This window comes from Priapulus caudatus, unplaced genomic scaffold (genome assembly GCF_000485595.1).
Source record: "Priapulus caudatus unplaced genomic scaffold, Priapulus_caudatus-5.0.1 Scaffold9, whole genome shotgun sequence".
Taxonomy (NCBI): Eukaryota; Metazoa; Priapulida; class Priapulimorpha; order Priapulimorphida; family Priapulidae; genus Priapulus; species Priapulus caudatus.
Window position 1 is genome coordinate 664,200 of NW_014577070.1, and position 15,930 is coordinate 680,129.

A 15,930-nucleotide genomic window follows, 5' to 3' on the forward strand; every position below is an offset into this window, starting at 1 on the left:
AACTACTATATATATATATATATATATATATATATATATATATATATATATATATATATACACATATATATATATATATATATTTATAAATGTATGTGTTGTGACTAACAATCCAGGGGGATCTAAGTCGAGGGTGAACCCTTCGAAATCCACATCTGCATGTTATTAGTATAACCAAAATTAGATAGCTCTAAAGAGTCTCGTCTTGTTTATTTTTGAATTTATCGAATCGATTTTTATTACCACATCGTCGAATACCTTGAGTCATTAAGATCAAGGAACTGGGGATGCGAGCGGCGGCGGCGGCATCGACGGTGACTCACCACTGACGGATGCTGTCGTGAGAGACAGACGCCGGGTGGGCGAGGAAGCGGGCGAGACGACACCGCCGCAATGTTTTCTTATATTCACCCCCCGCTAAGCATCGATAACGAATGTGCGACATTGCGTGTTGTGTGAGTTTAGCTTGGCGTTGTCTGCAGCGGTAGCGGCTACAGGCACTTGAAGCGTTTCAATAAAATATAATGCTAACTAAATACGAAATCTATTTACTACCAAATTCTTAATGTTTCTATACTCTCTTTCACCTATTATTGCCGACAGTTTCCTGTCAAATCCTACGTGCAACAATATACGCTGCCGACGCCATTGCTCTCGCGGCTCCACTGTTGCACGCTTACACTAATATATATAGTTAGCAACAGTGGAGCCGCGAGAGCAATGTCGCCGGCAGCGTATATGGTTGCACGTAGGATTTGGACGGAATTTTTACAGGAAACTATCGGCAATAATAGGTGAAAGAGAGTATAGAAACATTAAGAATTTGGTAGTTTATAGATTTCGTATTTGGTTAGCATTATATTTTATTGAAACGCTTCAAGTGCCTGTGGTAGCGGCGGCGATGGCGGCGGCGGTGACTGCTAACAGTGGAATCATTCCCGCATCTGTATCGCGCCGTGGGTTTTTTTCCGAACACCGAGTGCGCATCAGCTTGTAGGAATTTTGCACGCTCAAAAAACCATTGCACGTGTCAAGCTAAGATTTCGGATTCTGATCTGTAGGATCTGTAGGAATCGTGGGCATGATATACACGTTGTGATTTGTGACGCACCCTTCAGCCAGATGCTTACATTACATCCTCGCGTTACCGACAGTCACTAGGCAGCCGAACTGTCTTAAAGTACAGAATAAAAAGCAGATTTTCAGCACCTTAATACTGCAGTAATTTACGGAGCCTCTGTTTCTAACTAGGATCGTGTTTCGGAATATAACTATGCTTACTATTGTTTCACTCATGCGAAGCAATGCCCGCATACTCGGTATTATCACTGAAGCCACCTTTGTCGCCTGCCACTCGCACTACACCGATACGATCCTGTCTCGCGGTTGATTCTGTGATATCCTCTTCCATCGCCCGTGAGCATGATCTAGGCGAAGCTAACCGAGAAGTATCGTCTTTCCTCGGGAGCTGAGCTGGACCGTGGCCGGCTGGAGATTCTAGCATCTGGGATGGATGCTACGTCTATTTATTCTCACAGTTCCAAATATCTGTACCGTCAAACTCCCGCGAACTGTCCGCGAAGAATATCGATCGACGGTAAATTCGGAAGAGCGGTGAACGATTTATGGGCGACCGAATTTAGTAGAGACGGTACGACGCGTTCGTGTGCGTAAGCAAACTACTAGTACACGCGCGTTTCATCAGTGAATTACGGTGTGGGATGTTTTTGGTAATAAACGAGAGGTTTTCGCAAAGTTGCTCCGAAGTGAAGCTCGTTAATTAACATCGAGATTACTGGCTGTATTTATTGGCGAGTAACCCTCGGAAGTATTTGCACTTATTGGTTCAATTTGTGATTGAGATTTTTTTCGAGCTCGGTTGCAGCTGCTTGAGGATTCTGGTAATTCTGGTTCTGGGTATTCGGTAAAACCCGAATAAAAGGGGTTATGTGGATCTTTTTTTGTTTAACACGGGAAGCTGTATTATGCTTGAAACATCATATGCGATCGTGGTTCAACTCCCGTTAAAAACCTCTGTTTAAAAGCGATACGTTTCTTTCTATCGGGGCACAGAATCATAAACACGTGTATTATTGGTTGAACACATTTTGTGATCGGAATTCGACAATATATAACCTCCAAGAATTCAGAGAATTATCCCAAGAGATTATTTGGCATTTCTGCGATATGCACATTTCTGTATGGGTATCTTCATATATGTCTATATATATACTGGCTGGTAATGTCTTACTCTTTAATTTTGTTTCGGTATGAGCATCTTAGTAAGAACTTAATACGGTTATAAACAATATTATTCTAAAGTGAATAGCAAAAGCTTGCTAATAGCATCGCTGTCTAAGTAAGGATTCTAAAATCATTGACTATTGATCTTATACGTGGAACGATATGTGTCTGTCATCTCGAGTTGTGGACCAAATGCCAGTTACTCAGACTTTTATCCATCTTGCTAAGTGGTTTGCCCCCGTAGCGGCAACAGACATTCCACGTAGCAGAATAACCGTATACTCCGGTTCAAGAAAATAAATAATATATATACATTTGTGTATTATCGTTTGTGCTTGCTTTGGCGTGTTTGAAGTTCGTTGGTTTGTTGACTATATGCATGGGTGTGGTTGTTATTCCGTGTAGTTTACCGAACCACATACGTCGCTGTCAAGAACTCGGGGTTTCTCTTTGTTGTGCTGCAAGCGGTGCACTGAGGAGGTAGTCGCGTACATCACCACGCGGTTTTAACATACGAGTATAGTTGGCTGTTGCTGTAAACACCAAGTTTTAGAAACAAAGTTAGGGGGCAGATTGTAGCATGTTCCTATTATGGTGGAGTTAATTCTATTAGAGACAGGTGTCACAGCCTTGACATAATAACGCTGAAATGATGTTCTAAGAAATATAAAATGTCATTTTCTCATAAACGCATTTAAAGCCAGTATTTTGAATTTTTTTTCAATCAGTCTCGTGTTTTCCCCACTTATACGATACTTACCATTATTACTTGAGTAACAGCTACTCGATGTAGAATTGATTTTGTGTAATAATTTCTACGCAGTTTACAAGATACGGAATGTGAATGCGTGCGCACTAGATTATCTGGGTCAACAGACTAACGTCTTTATTGAAATGTTCGTGGAAATATGCTATTTATGCAGTTATCAATAAGTTATTATAAGTTATCAATAATAACCACCCTATAGGTTTTCAGCGTTGGGATTTTGGCCTAGGGTTTCGTTCAGCAATATTTAGGGTGATACTCCATTAGGAGTTTTCCCAACTTTAATGTCATTAATGGTCATAATAGGCCTATATATATGGTCATGGTCATATATTAGTTTGTGGTTTAATGTAATTTAGGTTAGGGTTAGGGTTAGGGTTAGGATTATCAATCATGAATCATTAATCATTTATCATTAATGATATCAAAGTTGGGAACACTCCTAATGGAGCGTTAGCCAATATTTGAAAAAATCGGGATGATTGAAGTACAGTATCACAGTACGCGTGTTCCTGTAAGCCTCGAGTTGCGTTTAAACCGCATGCCCGGGATATTACTTACCGACAGCTGCGAACATTTGTCCGCATGCCCGCCTATTCCGCTGTGTTCATGTTCCATGGCTTCAGCTAGCAGGCAGCTATTTGCAAGACAGGGCAGTGGCACAGTCCCGCCGTCCATCAGCAGTGTCTGGGGGTCATGTCCATCACTGGCGTTGTCAGGGCGGCGGCGGCGGCGGGGGGAGAAGGGGAGGAGCGTCCTAGATGATGAATCTAGACTTCCTTGCCATACCGGGTCAACGTTCCGTGTGAGCTAATACGTGACACGGGTCGTTATGCTGTGGGTGTTTAAACGTTTCTTCCGATTTGTACGATAACGAATGGCAGAGTTCCCCCCTTTTGTATGTCATTTTCCATTTTTGATAGTGGTATTTTAAGGATATCATGGCAAGAAGGTGCATGATGACTATGGTGTATTTATGCGTCCCTCCTCTTACTATCCTTATTTTGCGGCATGTATGTTTAGCAAGCATTATCACAGTTATATATATATATATATATATATTTAAGAACAATTGGCCGATATTGGAATCAATAAGTTTGTATCGAGTTTGTAGTCTTCTTCGCTGTCCTTGCATGGCGTATGTAGGCCTCGGGTTTGGAAGCTTTAGTCTAACAGCGATGCACCGTCGTGTTGTGAATGCAGCAGTGCGTTTTCAAGGTTTTAGTGAAGAATGTTGTTGTGAGCTTTAGCCTGGCGACGCCTGTTTAGGATTCGGACTCTGCGTGATCCATCCCGACACCAAAACATCCCCGGGTAACTTGTGCTCATAGGGTCTATGTCCCCCAGGGTACTGCCGGAACGTACCCTGGGTACGGTCCGGTATACCGGAACGTACCCTGGTCACTATTTGATATGGTTAGGGTTAGGATTAGGGTTAGGGTTAGGGTTAGGGTTAGGGAGTAGGCGTAGGCGTAGGCGACTCCCTAGACTCGTTAGTGGAGTAGGCGAGGTACGGTCCGGCATATTAGATAGTACCAGGATACGTTCCGGTATACCGGACCGTACCCAGGGTACGTTCCGGCAGTACCCCGGGGGACATAGACCCTCTCAGCGTAACTTGGTTTGGTGTAAATAGCAACATTTTTGATGCGACGGGTCGTATTACTGGCTAACTGCCGCTTTGGGTGTATATTTTTGCATAGCGAAGATGTTTCTGTGATCCAGATCGTTAAAAGCATTTTTGGTTTGCAGGGCGGAAAAAAATCTGTGAAACGTTTTGTAGTTAAAAATATGCTGCCCAGGAGCACCAATTTTTACGCAGAATGTTTATATTCACGTTCTCTAAATTGGTGCTGTGGTAGCAGTTGTTCCACTATTTCATTATTTTCCGCTTTAACGAGCGACATTTGTTGATCTTTCGGGTCGATTTGTGGTGGATTTGTGCGCAATTTTGTTGAACCACTGACCGTGTAAAACATGTATTACGCTTATTACTGAAGTGGTGAAATGTTCCGACATTCAGAAAATTCCTTCTACACAGTCAAATAGGCTGTTATGCTGGGAAGTAAGTGCAATGGTTATACAGCCATAGGCAAATTAAAGTGTTTGTGAGATGTTTATCTGAGGGTTAGGATGAGAAAGAGGCATTGAGTATACACGCTAACTTTGGTTACGAAAATAAATGCCAAAAGCCTTTAAGCAAATTATCAGGAACATGACTTTCACCACCTGCTGGAAGGGCATCTCTTATATTGAAATCATACACCAGAAATTACAGTTTAAATATAAGTGTAAATGTATTTGAAAAACGCAATGTTAGGTGATGTGTGCTCCCATACCAATATTTCAACATTTGTTTACTAAAAAACACAGATCTTTTTATTAGCGAAAGATTAGTATTTAACCATTTCAAGTGCTATACATGTTCAATGTAATAACAGCTCACATATTATTTTACAGTTGTAAACAGTGAACTTGTTTCATCGCTGTTCCATTGTTATAAACTACTCGTTAATCCCTCGTGTTTAACATCTGGCTCGTTCGTTGCTGTTTCCACAGGCAAAACAAGAAAACGTAGTTGAGCTGCTAGGACAGGCAGATACCCTTATTCACGTACAGAAGGAACAGAAAGCGAGCGAGGTTTACCAGGCGATGGCAGAGTCACTCGGCGATGCGTGGAAGGACCTGAATGCGCAGTTAGAACTGCGCAAGGTCCTTCTCGATCAGTCCGTAGCGTTCCACCAGAAGGCAGATGACGTGAGTATACCCTGGTTGGCAGAGGTTTCCGTTGTCTCAAACGTTGGTAATTATACCGGGATTGTAGCCAAGGGTGTGGAGTGAACGTCTCCATTGAGTTAATGTGGCTTAACATGGAACGCAATTCGTGTAGGCATAAAAACAGTCTGGAGCTATTGCTAATCCTAGCTGTAATTCAGCTGTTTCCTTACATAAACAGTCATAAAATTAGTTTTTCCCTTGCATTTTTGAAATGATATAAGCAGCACCTTTTTTCCTAAAAACATTTAGATCTGCAATCCTAGATTTATTATGAGCGTCTTACCAGTTTTTTGTATTTCACAAGCGACAAGATTGTGCTTCATGCAAAGATGCCATGATACTTATTTTATAGAGCAGCAACTGCTGTCCCATAGCTCATACCCATGGCTTTGTAGCTGCGAACATACAGCGAGACTGTTATCAGCGACGCAAAGTGTTGGAGTGACTTGTCTTGAGACCCATAATCCAGGGCCATAGACCTAATACACCTAATAAGCGTACATCATTGCCCCAGATGGCAGACCTGCTTACACCGAGCGTGGCATTAAACCGGGACCGTTTCCTGCTGTTCAGTTTCAGGACAGGATGAATCAGGCACAGGAGAGCTTCCAGACGGCTCCCCTGGCCGATGACGTCGATGCAGCTGCAAAGCTCATCCAGCAGCATCAAGAACTGCGCAAAAGTAAGCTGGCTTCACAGTAGTGATGCGAGCACGCGATACGTAACGTCAGAGATGCCAACCACTACGATTTATCCGTATTTTATACGAATTTCTATTCCTTTTGCACCACTACGACCAGTTTGTATCAAACTACGAATTTCACTGTGATCGAAAATATTTATTTTTTTTGTTAATTATTGTCATTTTTTGTCAATTTATTGTCATTTTTGACCCCCAGAATGCAGGAAATTGCATCTCAGAATCAAAAATTTTTCTGGGGGGCATGACGGACCCCCCTAGCAAACTCGGGTCGCTACGTGACCCTTGAACTACTAATTTGATGGCCAGAAACTACAGATTGCTTCAAATATGTGTTGGCATCTCTGTAACATGGTTGGCCTATCAAATGTGGGGTTTGCGGAGGGGGGGGAGGGGGTCGTAGTGGATAAAACGGTTTATGTGACCGTTTAGCTCGTTAGCCATGTAGCCGTAGAATTGTTGTTTGTATAATGGTGTGCCCTGCTGCTGCCGCAGGCGTGTCATGTTGCCACGATTTTATATCTATCCGTACGTATTAAAGCTATGAGAAATTTCGATATTTACATGTAAGTAATTCTGGACTGTAAAGCAATATATGGACATGCAGCTAGTAGATTTTACTTTACAGTTTATATAGGGCACCACCATGTAATGAGTCTCTTAAAATGGGTTACCACATATATGTTCATACTTCAAGGTTATAGTCTAAATTCTTTAGGGATTCGGTGGGGAGGGGGGGGGAATTTGTGGCCTGTGTAGTGATGAGTGAATACTTTTATGGTTTCAAAGAAATGACCCACATGTAAGACAAAATTAGGCTAATGACGTCTAAAGGCTGAATTAACCTAAAGGCTGAAGAGGTTTGTTCTATTATTTATTACATTCATTTGAGGGTTATTGAATTTCATTATTGACATTTCCCAGTACTATGTAGGTGTGGAAAATGTTAAAACACGTTTTTGTCTACTTACTGACCCACCCCTACAATGAATCAGATCTCACTGCAAACATCTAGTAGTTATTTATGCCTATCTTTCGCGATTAAACCCAAACCGAGTTTTTAAAAAATCGAACAAAACGAAAAGAAATAAAATTTAATGGCTGGGATTGCTACACGTGTCTATCTCATACATGTATGTCTCTAAAAAGCGTCAAATCGAGTAACAACATCAACGTGTCGCACTCCGAACCTCGTTAACAGCTAACGGTTCCCCTCATGTCTGTCGCCTCCGTCTCTGCATACTGCAACTATGCATATGCGCTGGCTCACAAGATTTAACCTCAAATGAAGTAACAAAATTAATAAAACTCAAACAAAAACGTTCAATCGAATAGCGACACCAACTTGTCACACCCCGAACCTCATTGCTAACCGTTCCCCCGTGCGTCGCCTTCGTCTCGCAGTGATCCTGGAGTCGTCGATGCACACCCTCAACGAGGGCCAGTCGCTGCTTGACAGCATCCGCGAGATCGGCAGCCACTCGGAGATGTCACAGAACCGACACGCGACGACGGCGGCTTGCTACGGCATCGAGAAGATGCTCGAGCAGCTGCATGACCGCAGGCGCCGGCTCGAGGAGCTTTGGCACCGCAAGAAGATCCAACTCGAACAGTGTCTGCAGCTGCGACAGATCGAGCACGACGTGCGCCAGGTGAGGGGGGAGCGCGCGGCAGCGGCGATTCACGTAGATGGCTAGAAGGATGTCGTGACCGGGGGGAGATAGTTAGACTGATGTCGTATTCGGGAGGGGATGTTTAGAGGGATGTCATGACCGGGAGGAGATAGTTAGACTGATGTCATATCCGGGAGGGGATGTTTAGAAGGATGTCATGACCGGGAGGGGACAGATAGAACGATGTCGTGATGGGGAGGGATGGCTAGAAGGATGTCATGACCGGGAGGGAATGGTTTAAATGATGTCATGACCGAGGGAGACAGCTAGAAGGATGTGATGACTGGGAAGAGATAGCTAAAATGATGTTGTCACCGGGAGGAGATGGTTAGACCGATGTCGTGACCATGACCTCGTGGTTTCGTTGGCGCTTTGTTGTCGATGAGGGATGGTGACAGCTATTGATCTCGTAGGAGAAAAATGAGAAACTTTGCACGAGATTGATTATGCTTCCTCGTGTGGGGCTTGTATGAGGTTTACAGCCCCAACGACCATTTGTCTGAAGTATTCTGACCGCTGTTCACTTGCATTCTGTACGTAGATCACAGAGTGGCTGGCCAAGAATGGAGAATCCTACATGGACATGACAGATCTTGGGGAATCTGTTAACTCTGCTGAGCAATTGCAAAACCAACACAATGCCTTTGAATTAGCTGCCAGAGTAAGTGTCGTGTTTCTCAATGCAATGCCACATGAATACTGCAGGTTCTGTATTATATTAAATATGCAGACGTAAGTAAGAATACGTTATGCACTGCTATATATTCTTTTAACCAAGTGCAGTCCAATAGTGTTAGTTTAAGATATTGGAGTTAATTTAAAGTTTTCTTAAAAGTCAGCCATCATATACTCGTGCTGTTTCACTTTGATTCAATATATTCACAATGATTCCACTTCATTGCTGTTAATTTTTTGATTGTCTCTAATGAGGGGTGAAGAAAGCTAATATGATCTGTGCGTTTCGATTTACCTGCAGGAAGTTCAAGACCGTGTGTTCAAGGTAGTGCGAAATGGAGACCATCTGATACATGCGGGTCATCCCAACTCGCCTGAAATTCAGCAGAAGACCGATGCGATGGCAGGCCAGTGTGAGCAGTTTATGGAACGGCTGGATGACAGGCGAAGAAACCTAGCCATGGTTGTTGCCTTCTTCAAATCAGCTCACACGGTATGTGCGCAGCCAGATCATGGTAGTTAGCTTAGAGGGATCTCAGTAAAAACTTGCCAATTCACGTCATAAACGAGACAATAACAGTTGTAATTGTTAATGGTAATATGACATACCATGTAATGGTAATATGATGTGCCATGTTAAGTATATAGGATAAATAAACAGCCAGTCATGTACTTAAATTGTCACTTAAAGTAAACCCCACAAGTGACCTTTATAAAAAAAAAGAAGGTATTTGTTCTGTAGAGGTGTCATATAACACGGATTTGTCGTGATAATAATCTTTGAATGCTTTTGCGATCACTTGGCTTATCTGCCGCTGACAACACAGAAGCTAATTTCTGTCATTTTTTACGCACAGGCTCTGACGAAGCTTGACCAAATTGAGGTGCAGTTGAACGACAGAGAGAACCTACCCACAGAGAACATTGCGGCTCTTGCCGAAGTCCACTCCATGCTGGCGAACGCCATCGTGGAAGTGTCGGCGCCCGCGCTGCGCGAGGGTCATATCTTACTCGAGAGGGTCGGTAAGACTGATCCGGGCGCTGGCGGCGTCGTCAGCATGGTGAGTGTTGTCGGGTTGTCTCTCCTGTGTTTGCATACCTCGATAACGTCGAGTTTAAATGTTAATGTCTGTGAGTGGAATCCTATTGGGTGCTAAAGGTGTGTAATGTGTTTGTGTTGGCGTTGTTGTTGGGCGTTTATTCTAATCCTCGTGTGAAAGATGACAATCTTTTACTGTTAGTCGCGAATTTTTCCCTATCGTGATACCTGATTCGCTTCTGGAAGTTAAGGCTGGGGTAAAAACTCCAGATTCGTGAGCGTGAATTTTGTTTTTACGAGATTCTTGTGCCTTTTGGGTTTTGTACTTGCTTTAGGAATTTAATCCAGAAATCTGAGTGAAAAATGGAAATATTTACAGAGAACTAAATTAACGTTTAAATATTTAGCTGTGAACTGAGTTGATGCAATGTGATACGATCTGTGGTGTCTAGGTTGCGAGACTGGAAGAGCACTGCAAAAAGATAGAGAGCCGGTGTGAGGCACACAAGCAGCTAGAGTCACAGAGGAGTGCTATCCAGAATGCTTTCCAGGAAAGATACAACAAGGTATGTGTGTGTCTTGGCTCGTGTGGGCGTGCATTCTCGTGTTCACACAAATATATGCCATCTTGCCTTACTTGACTGTAAATTTCACCTCTTTCATGAGGCAGTGAGGTTATGAATAACTTTCTTCACTTTTCTCACTTCAACTCCACTTTCGAACTTTTTAAACCATGTGACTACTTTTGATGGCATGAAATATTTGAATTTACAAATTTATTTCCCAACAGCTAAACAACTGGTTAGTGAATGTGGGTCAGGCATTCCTTGCTTCACATCATGACATGGGCAGTGTGCACTCCACTGCGAAGGACTTTTTAGAACTACACGAGAGACTAGCAAAGGACATAAAGGCAAGTGATGTTGCCACGAACATTTTATCTACTCTTAGTTAAAAAATAGTGACAATTTCAGGTAAAGTTCATCCAGTCGACAGTTTAATAATTGATTGATATTAACTACTGGTTCTATAATCAGTTTCCTCTACTCATCTAACTACGGATTTTCATTCATATTGATATCCACCCGACAGTGTAATTAATCGACGACTAAACATGGAGGTTTCAGTCCCCTTAATTCCCTCTCTGCTGCAGGAAACCGACGGCCTAGCCCAGGAGCTGGGGAGCGTCACCGAGGACCTGGTCAAGTCAGGGGACCAGGCCGCGGCCGACGCCCAGCAGAGGGCCGGCGCGCTGCAGCAGGCCTGGTCGACGTTCGCGCAGCGCGTGGACGCGCGCATTGGCGTTGCTCGTGTCTTTGTCGAGTTCCACCGCTCGGCTGTGCGACTCGCCACCGAGATGGACTCGCTCGAGGACATGCTGAAGAACACGGCTGAGCACGCCGACGTGCTGCCAGACGGAGCGGTGCTGCACGTCGAGGACAGGTGGCGCCAGGTGCAGCAGCTGTATGCGCAGCTGCGCCAGACCGCCGAGCAGTTCTTCGCCGAGTCTAGTCAAGTACGTCCGCGGCGTGGTGATTTGATGACGATTGTCGATTTCTATGGTTTTCGTCGCACGTTAACGTTAAAATATGTTCTCACGTGCCTTACAGTATGTATATATGCACGCACGCATGCACAAACCTTGTGCACACACAAACCTTACACGCACACACACACGCACAAACCTTACACGCACTCAAAAACCTTGCACGCACGCACGCACGCATGCACCATGCACACATGCATGCACGCATCGAGTAGTTCGGTTTTCGATTGCTTGGTCTGTGAGAGATTGAAATTGCGTTGGAATTCACCTCTTTATCTCTCATTTTGTGCAGCTAGTATTTTTTTAAATGTTTGTGAGTCTACTGCCACCATGCTAGGGACTGGCAAATTGAGTCGTTTGCTTCGAACATATTTGTACTTTGTCGGAATTGAAGCCTGATGGCTTGGGCCTGGGAGACCTTGGCTTATGATGCTTCCACAGTCCCTTGCTTCAATTACGTGCAATAAAAAATATCACTGCATACAAACGTGCAACTGTCAAGCTTCAAAGATGCACTCATTTAGTGGATATGCGTACATATGTGCATACATTTTCTCATCTAATGAAATTGCCAACGTCGACGAAAACTGTAAAAGTTCCTTCTTGCGACAGGTACAAGATTCAGACCTGGATGTTCCGAGAGCTCGATCCTGCGTCACGGCGCTGACCGAGCACTTTAACGAACGGGGCGAATCACTGGACAAGATGTACACGTCGTGGCATACACACGTGACGGCACACAAATTGTTCAAGACACAGTGGGAGCAGTTCATGATCGAAGCTCGAAAGGTTGGTGAACGAGAAAGTGACAAACGTTTTAGCCACATTCAACTAGCTAGGCTTATGTAATGGTAAACACGTGTCATGTTGTGCAAGTCATAGTGGGTCTTGTTCATGATTGAAACTCTGAAGGTAGATGAACGACAAAATGACCACCATTTCCCCCACAATACGCGTAGTCTAATGAAATGTCTAGCAATTAAAAAGTAAACTTAACATTGTTTGTATTGTTTGGGAATTATACAGTATTTTTAATTCAAGTTTTAAAATTCTACTATATATTTATTCAGGCTAGAAGTATTAAAAACGAAAGTCACGTTTACAGATTTCATATGAGGAAGAATAGGACAGTGTTTTTTGCTGGCTAGTACATGTTTTCACAAATTAATGTGATAGCAATTGGTGGTCATATTGCAATTGGTGTTGTTGATTATGGTGATCCTTCACTCTATGTTTTGCTGCACACACGTGGATACTAAGCTGTAAGATAATATGTGACTCGTGTATTCCGCCTTTGATGTATTCCTCTGGAATTGAAAAGAAACAAAACACCAGATAATAATCCCACTTTTAAATTGCACCTTATATTTCTGACTATTGGGTGGCATCCCATAGAATCTGTGTCACCTGTGCAAAGCAAAACCTTTTCCTAAACCTCGTCCTAAACGTGGTTAAACGATGAGCAAACGGTAAACTATAACTTACTGGTGTTTTGTTTCTTGTCTCCAGACAATTGACTGGGTGATGAAAGCTGAAAACGACCAGTTTCCCGTGATTGCTGGTGACCTTGGTGGTTCGCTAGAGGGCACCCAGCATTTCCAACGCCAACTCACCGAGTTTGAGCCCACACATCAGGTACACGGCCCATCTGTTTGCTTATACTTCAGGCAATAACTAACACGATGGAGATGGAGAAGCAACCGTTTGGCCCCAACGTTGCGGCAGACCTCAGCAAAGGTCTGCAGGCGACGGAGGAGCAAAATCGCATGCTGGAAGAGTTCATGCCACAGGCACAGGTACCGCGACATGCGACGCAAATCCATCACAAGTAATGATTGGGCAGTACGACGTGTCCAGTGCAATGTAAAAAGTCGGCATGGAACTAAAATAAAAACACGATGTCACGGGTATTCACACCAAGCAGTTGCTCCTCGCTATGATCATGTCATTTGTCTCCATAACCTAGCTGACTGATAAAATTAACGTATCTTGCCTGGCATGATTTCCAGGCAGCTGCAGCTAATCCTTGTTGTAATAGGACATTTCGAGAGACAATTCTTGGCAACAGAATGCTCCAAAGCTCGTGAAACGTATTAATAATTCCGTCGTGACCGATCTAGTGTCTAAGGGGGTTTTGCTTATCTCGTTTCGATGAATAAGTCAATTATTAAGTAAGAAATGCTGTCTGTCTATCACCCGGGTCTAAGTACTCGCTTAACACACCTCTACGAGCACATAACACACTTCCTCTTCTGCGGATCGACTAATTTGCCGATATCGGCTTGGTTGACAGAGGGCGCTGCAGGAGCTGGAGACGATGATCAGGATGGCGGATTCGCTCGGTGCTCAGGGCGACACGCACGGACAGAAGGAGCAGATCGTCACCGAACTACTGAAGGTCTACAAGCGCTTCCAGGGCCGCATCACCGAGTACCAGATGCTGCTTAATCTCGCCATCACCTTCTACAAGAATCTCAACCAGGTGAACGATGCGCGATCGCCCGCTGCGTCAACCCTGTCCACAACGTAGTACTGTCACAGCGCACATACGCGCGCAAATTAAATTAAGGTCGAGAAAGATGGAAGCACGATTTCGGCCTGCAGGAGAATTCTGCATACCGCCGACATCACATATTCTGTGATATCATATTATTTACACATACAAGTGCACTACAAGTAGTCATGCTAGAAATGCAAACGCTTGTTATATACTTTTATATTGTAAATGTATACGAATTTAGACATTTTGAGTGGCAAGAATCATTAATCTTGTTGGCGACAGTTGTTCTATAACCCAATGAAATGGCGTTCTTTGAGCTGCCTTATCAGTCCGTACTGTAATTCGAGGTCAGGGAACTAGACTGGCCACAGCTGAGATGTGTGATCGTGACAACCGAATGCTTGCGTGTGTGTGGCGGGTGGGGGCTATCATTGACAGGTGGTGACCGTGCGATAATACACTTGTCAGGTCGATGCCGTCATCGCTGATCAGGAGCGCGACTTCAAGTCGGAGGAGTGTCCGATTGAGGTGTCGCAGGCACAGATCATGCTGCAGCAGCACATCGCCAACAAGGACGGCATCAGGAACATGTTCCAGCACACGTTCAACGACGGAGAGAAGGTCGTGCAGAGAGTCAGACAACAGGTGGGTAGCTAGCCTAGCTTACACTGGTGCGGTCCCGTCGGGTTCAAATTGATAACAAAAAAATAAAAAAGAGTGAGCAGACCCTCAGCAACCTGTAATTATTTTGGCCCGATGGGAAAATTGTTATGTATAATGGTCCTTTTTATGAACCCCCAAGAAGACAAGATGGCCGATTATGTTATCGTCTCATACATTATCAGGGGTTTCATCTTGTCAGTTGCTGTCACACCAGAGGGCCTTGTGCAGTCAACACATGATGGAACTTATAAATACTCCTGGGTTTTTTCAGAGTTCAACTTTATCGCAGATGTTAACGAAAGAGAGAAACGTTATGAGAGAGTAACCAGATTTCAAAATATTGAGATTTTGGATGGTTTAGCCCTTATGTAACAAGATCGGTTGTTATGGCTGTTGGGTGATAAGTGACATTATTTCGTGGTAGGACTTTGGAGAAGTGTCTATGCAAGACGTGCAGGGCATTCTGGAGCTGACAAATGACAAGAGAAAGCGATGGGAGTGGCTATGGGATCAGAGGCAGAAGCAACTGACACAGAATCTGAAACTCTGTACACTCAAGAATGACTTTACCAGGGTGAGTAAATGAAAGTTATGCTAGGTGTACTAGCATTAACGAAACATGACAAGATTAAACCTTTATTATGATGTAATTTAATCTTTTGCTACTAAATTCGCAGTTAAAAGGACATCGTATGCGTTTTTTGCCTATTAGATTACTGGCATGATAGATGACCTGGATGGCCAGATTCAAGCCAGGAAGGGACAGTATGGAACGTCTGTACAGTCTGCAAAGATGACTTCTCAAGTTTTCATTGAATTCCAGAAGACACTCGAGGTACTGTGTAGTATAAAACTCACTCGGTGTCACAATCAATAACGAAACGATCATTTGCTATAAAAATGTTTTCCTGAACTGTCACTGTCGTTTTCCTGAACTGTCCTAAATGTAATGAACTGTGCTATACACGACCTGGCTTGAAAATAGTTGACCAAAGAGAGAAATACACTTTGTGGTGAGAAGGTAGCATGTTCCATGTATGCCACTGTACACGAGTACTGTACACTAGTAGCCACTTAATTACTTGTATCACAGACATATCTTACAGTATAGATAGATGCACAATGCACACACTCATGCACACACGCACGCACGCACATTATCTCATTATATACATATATGAGACATATACTATAGTATACGTCAACTTTACCGGCACGACCGAGACAATCACCGGCTCGTTAGATGCAAGAACAGCCTCTAAAAACCACCCAGCCTAGCTGCATAGAAGCTGCACTCGGCGGCTAACTATGTACGTAGCACGTGCGCCGCTGCATGTGCGGCTGTC

At 43.7% G+C, this 15,930-nt stretch overlaps 1 protein-coding gene across 1 annotated transcript in view; it reads left to right on the forward strand.

The window, feature by feature from the left end:
* Window positions 1–15,930, forward strand: part of LOC106806577 — a 109,328-nt gene that overhangs the window by 66,328 nt on the left and 27,070 nt on the right. Inside the window, exons 19-33 of the mRNA XM_014808572.1 lie at window positions 5,570–5,767; window positions 6,362–6,470; window positions 7,893–8,140; window positions 8,703–8,822; window positions 9,138–9,329; window positions 9,694–9,897; window positions 10,328–10,441; window positions 10,666–10,788; window positions 11,029–11,391; window positions 12,034–12,210; window positions 13,089–13,217; window positions 13,715–13,903; window positions 14,390–14,566; window positions 15,009–15,158; window positions 15,297–15,419. Of these exons, the coding sequence (XP_014664058.1) occupies window positions 5,570–5,767; window positions 6,362–6,470; window positions 7,893–8,140; window positions 8,703–8,822; window positions 9,138–9,329; window positions 9,694–9,897; window positions 10,328–10,441; window positions 10,666–10,788; window positions 11,029–11,391; window positions 12,034–12,210; window positions 13,089–13,217; window positions 13,715–13,903; window positions 14,390–14,566; window positions 15,009–15,158; window positions 15,297–15,419 (2,616 nt within the window). The remainder of the gene's footprint in view (window positions 1–5,569; window positions 5,768–6,361; window positions 6,471–7,892; window positions 8,141–8,702; window positions 8,823–9,137; window positions 9,330–9,693; window positions 9,898–10,327; window positions 10,442–10,665; window positions 10,789–11,028; window positions 11,392–12,033; window positions 12,211–13,088; window positions 13,218–13,714; window positions 13,904–14,389; window positions 14,567–15,008; window positions 15,159–15,296; window positions 15,420–15,930) is intronic.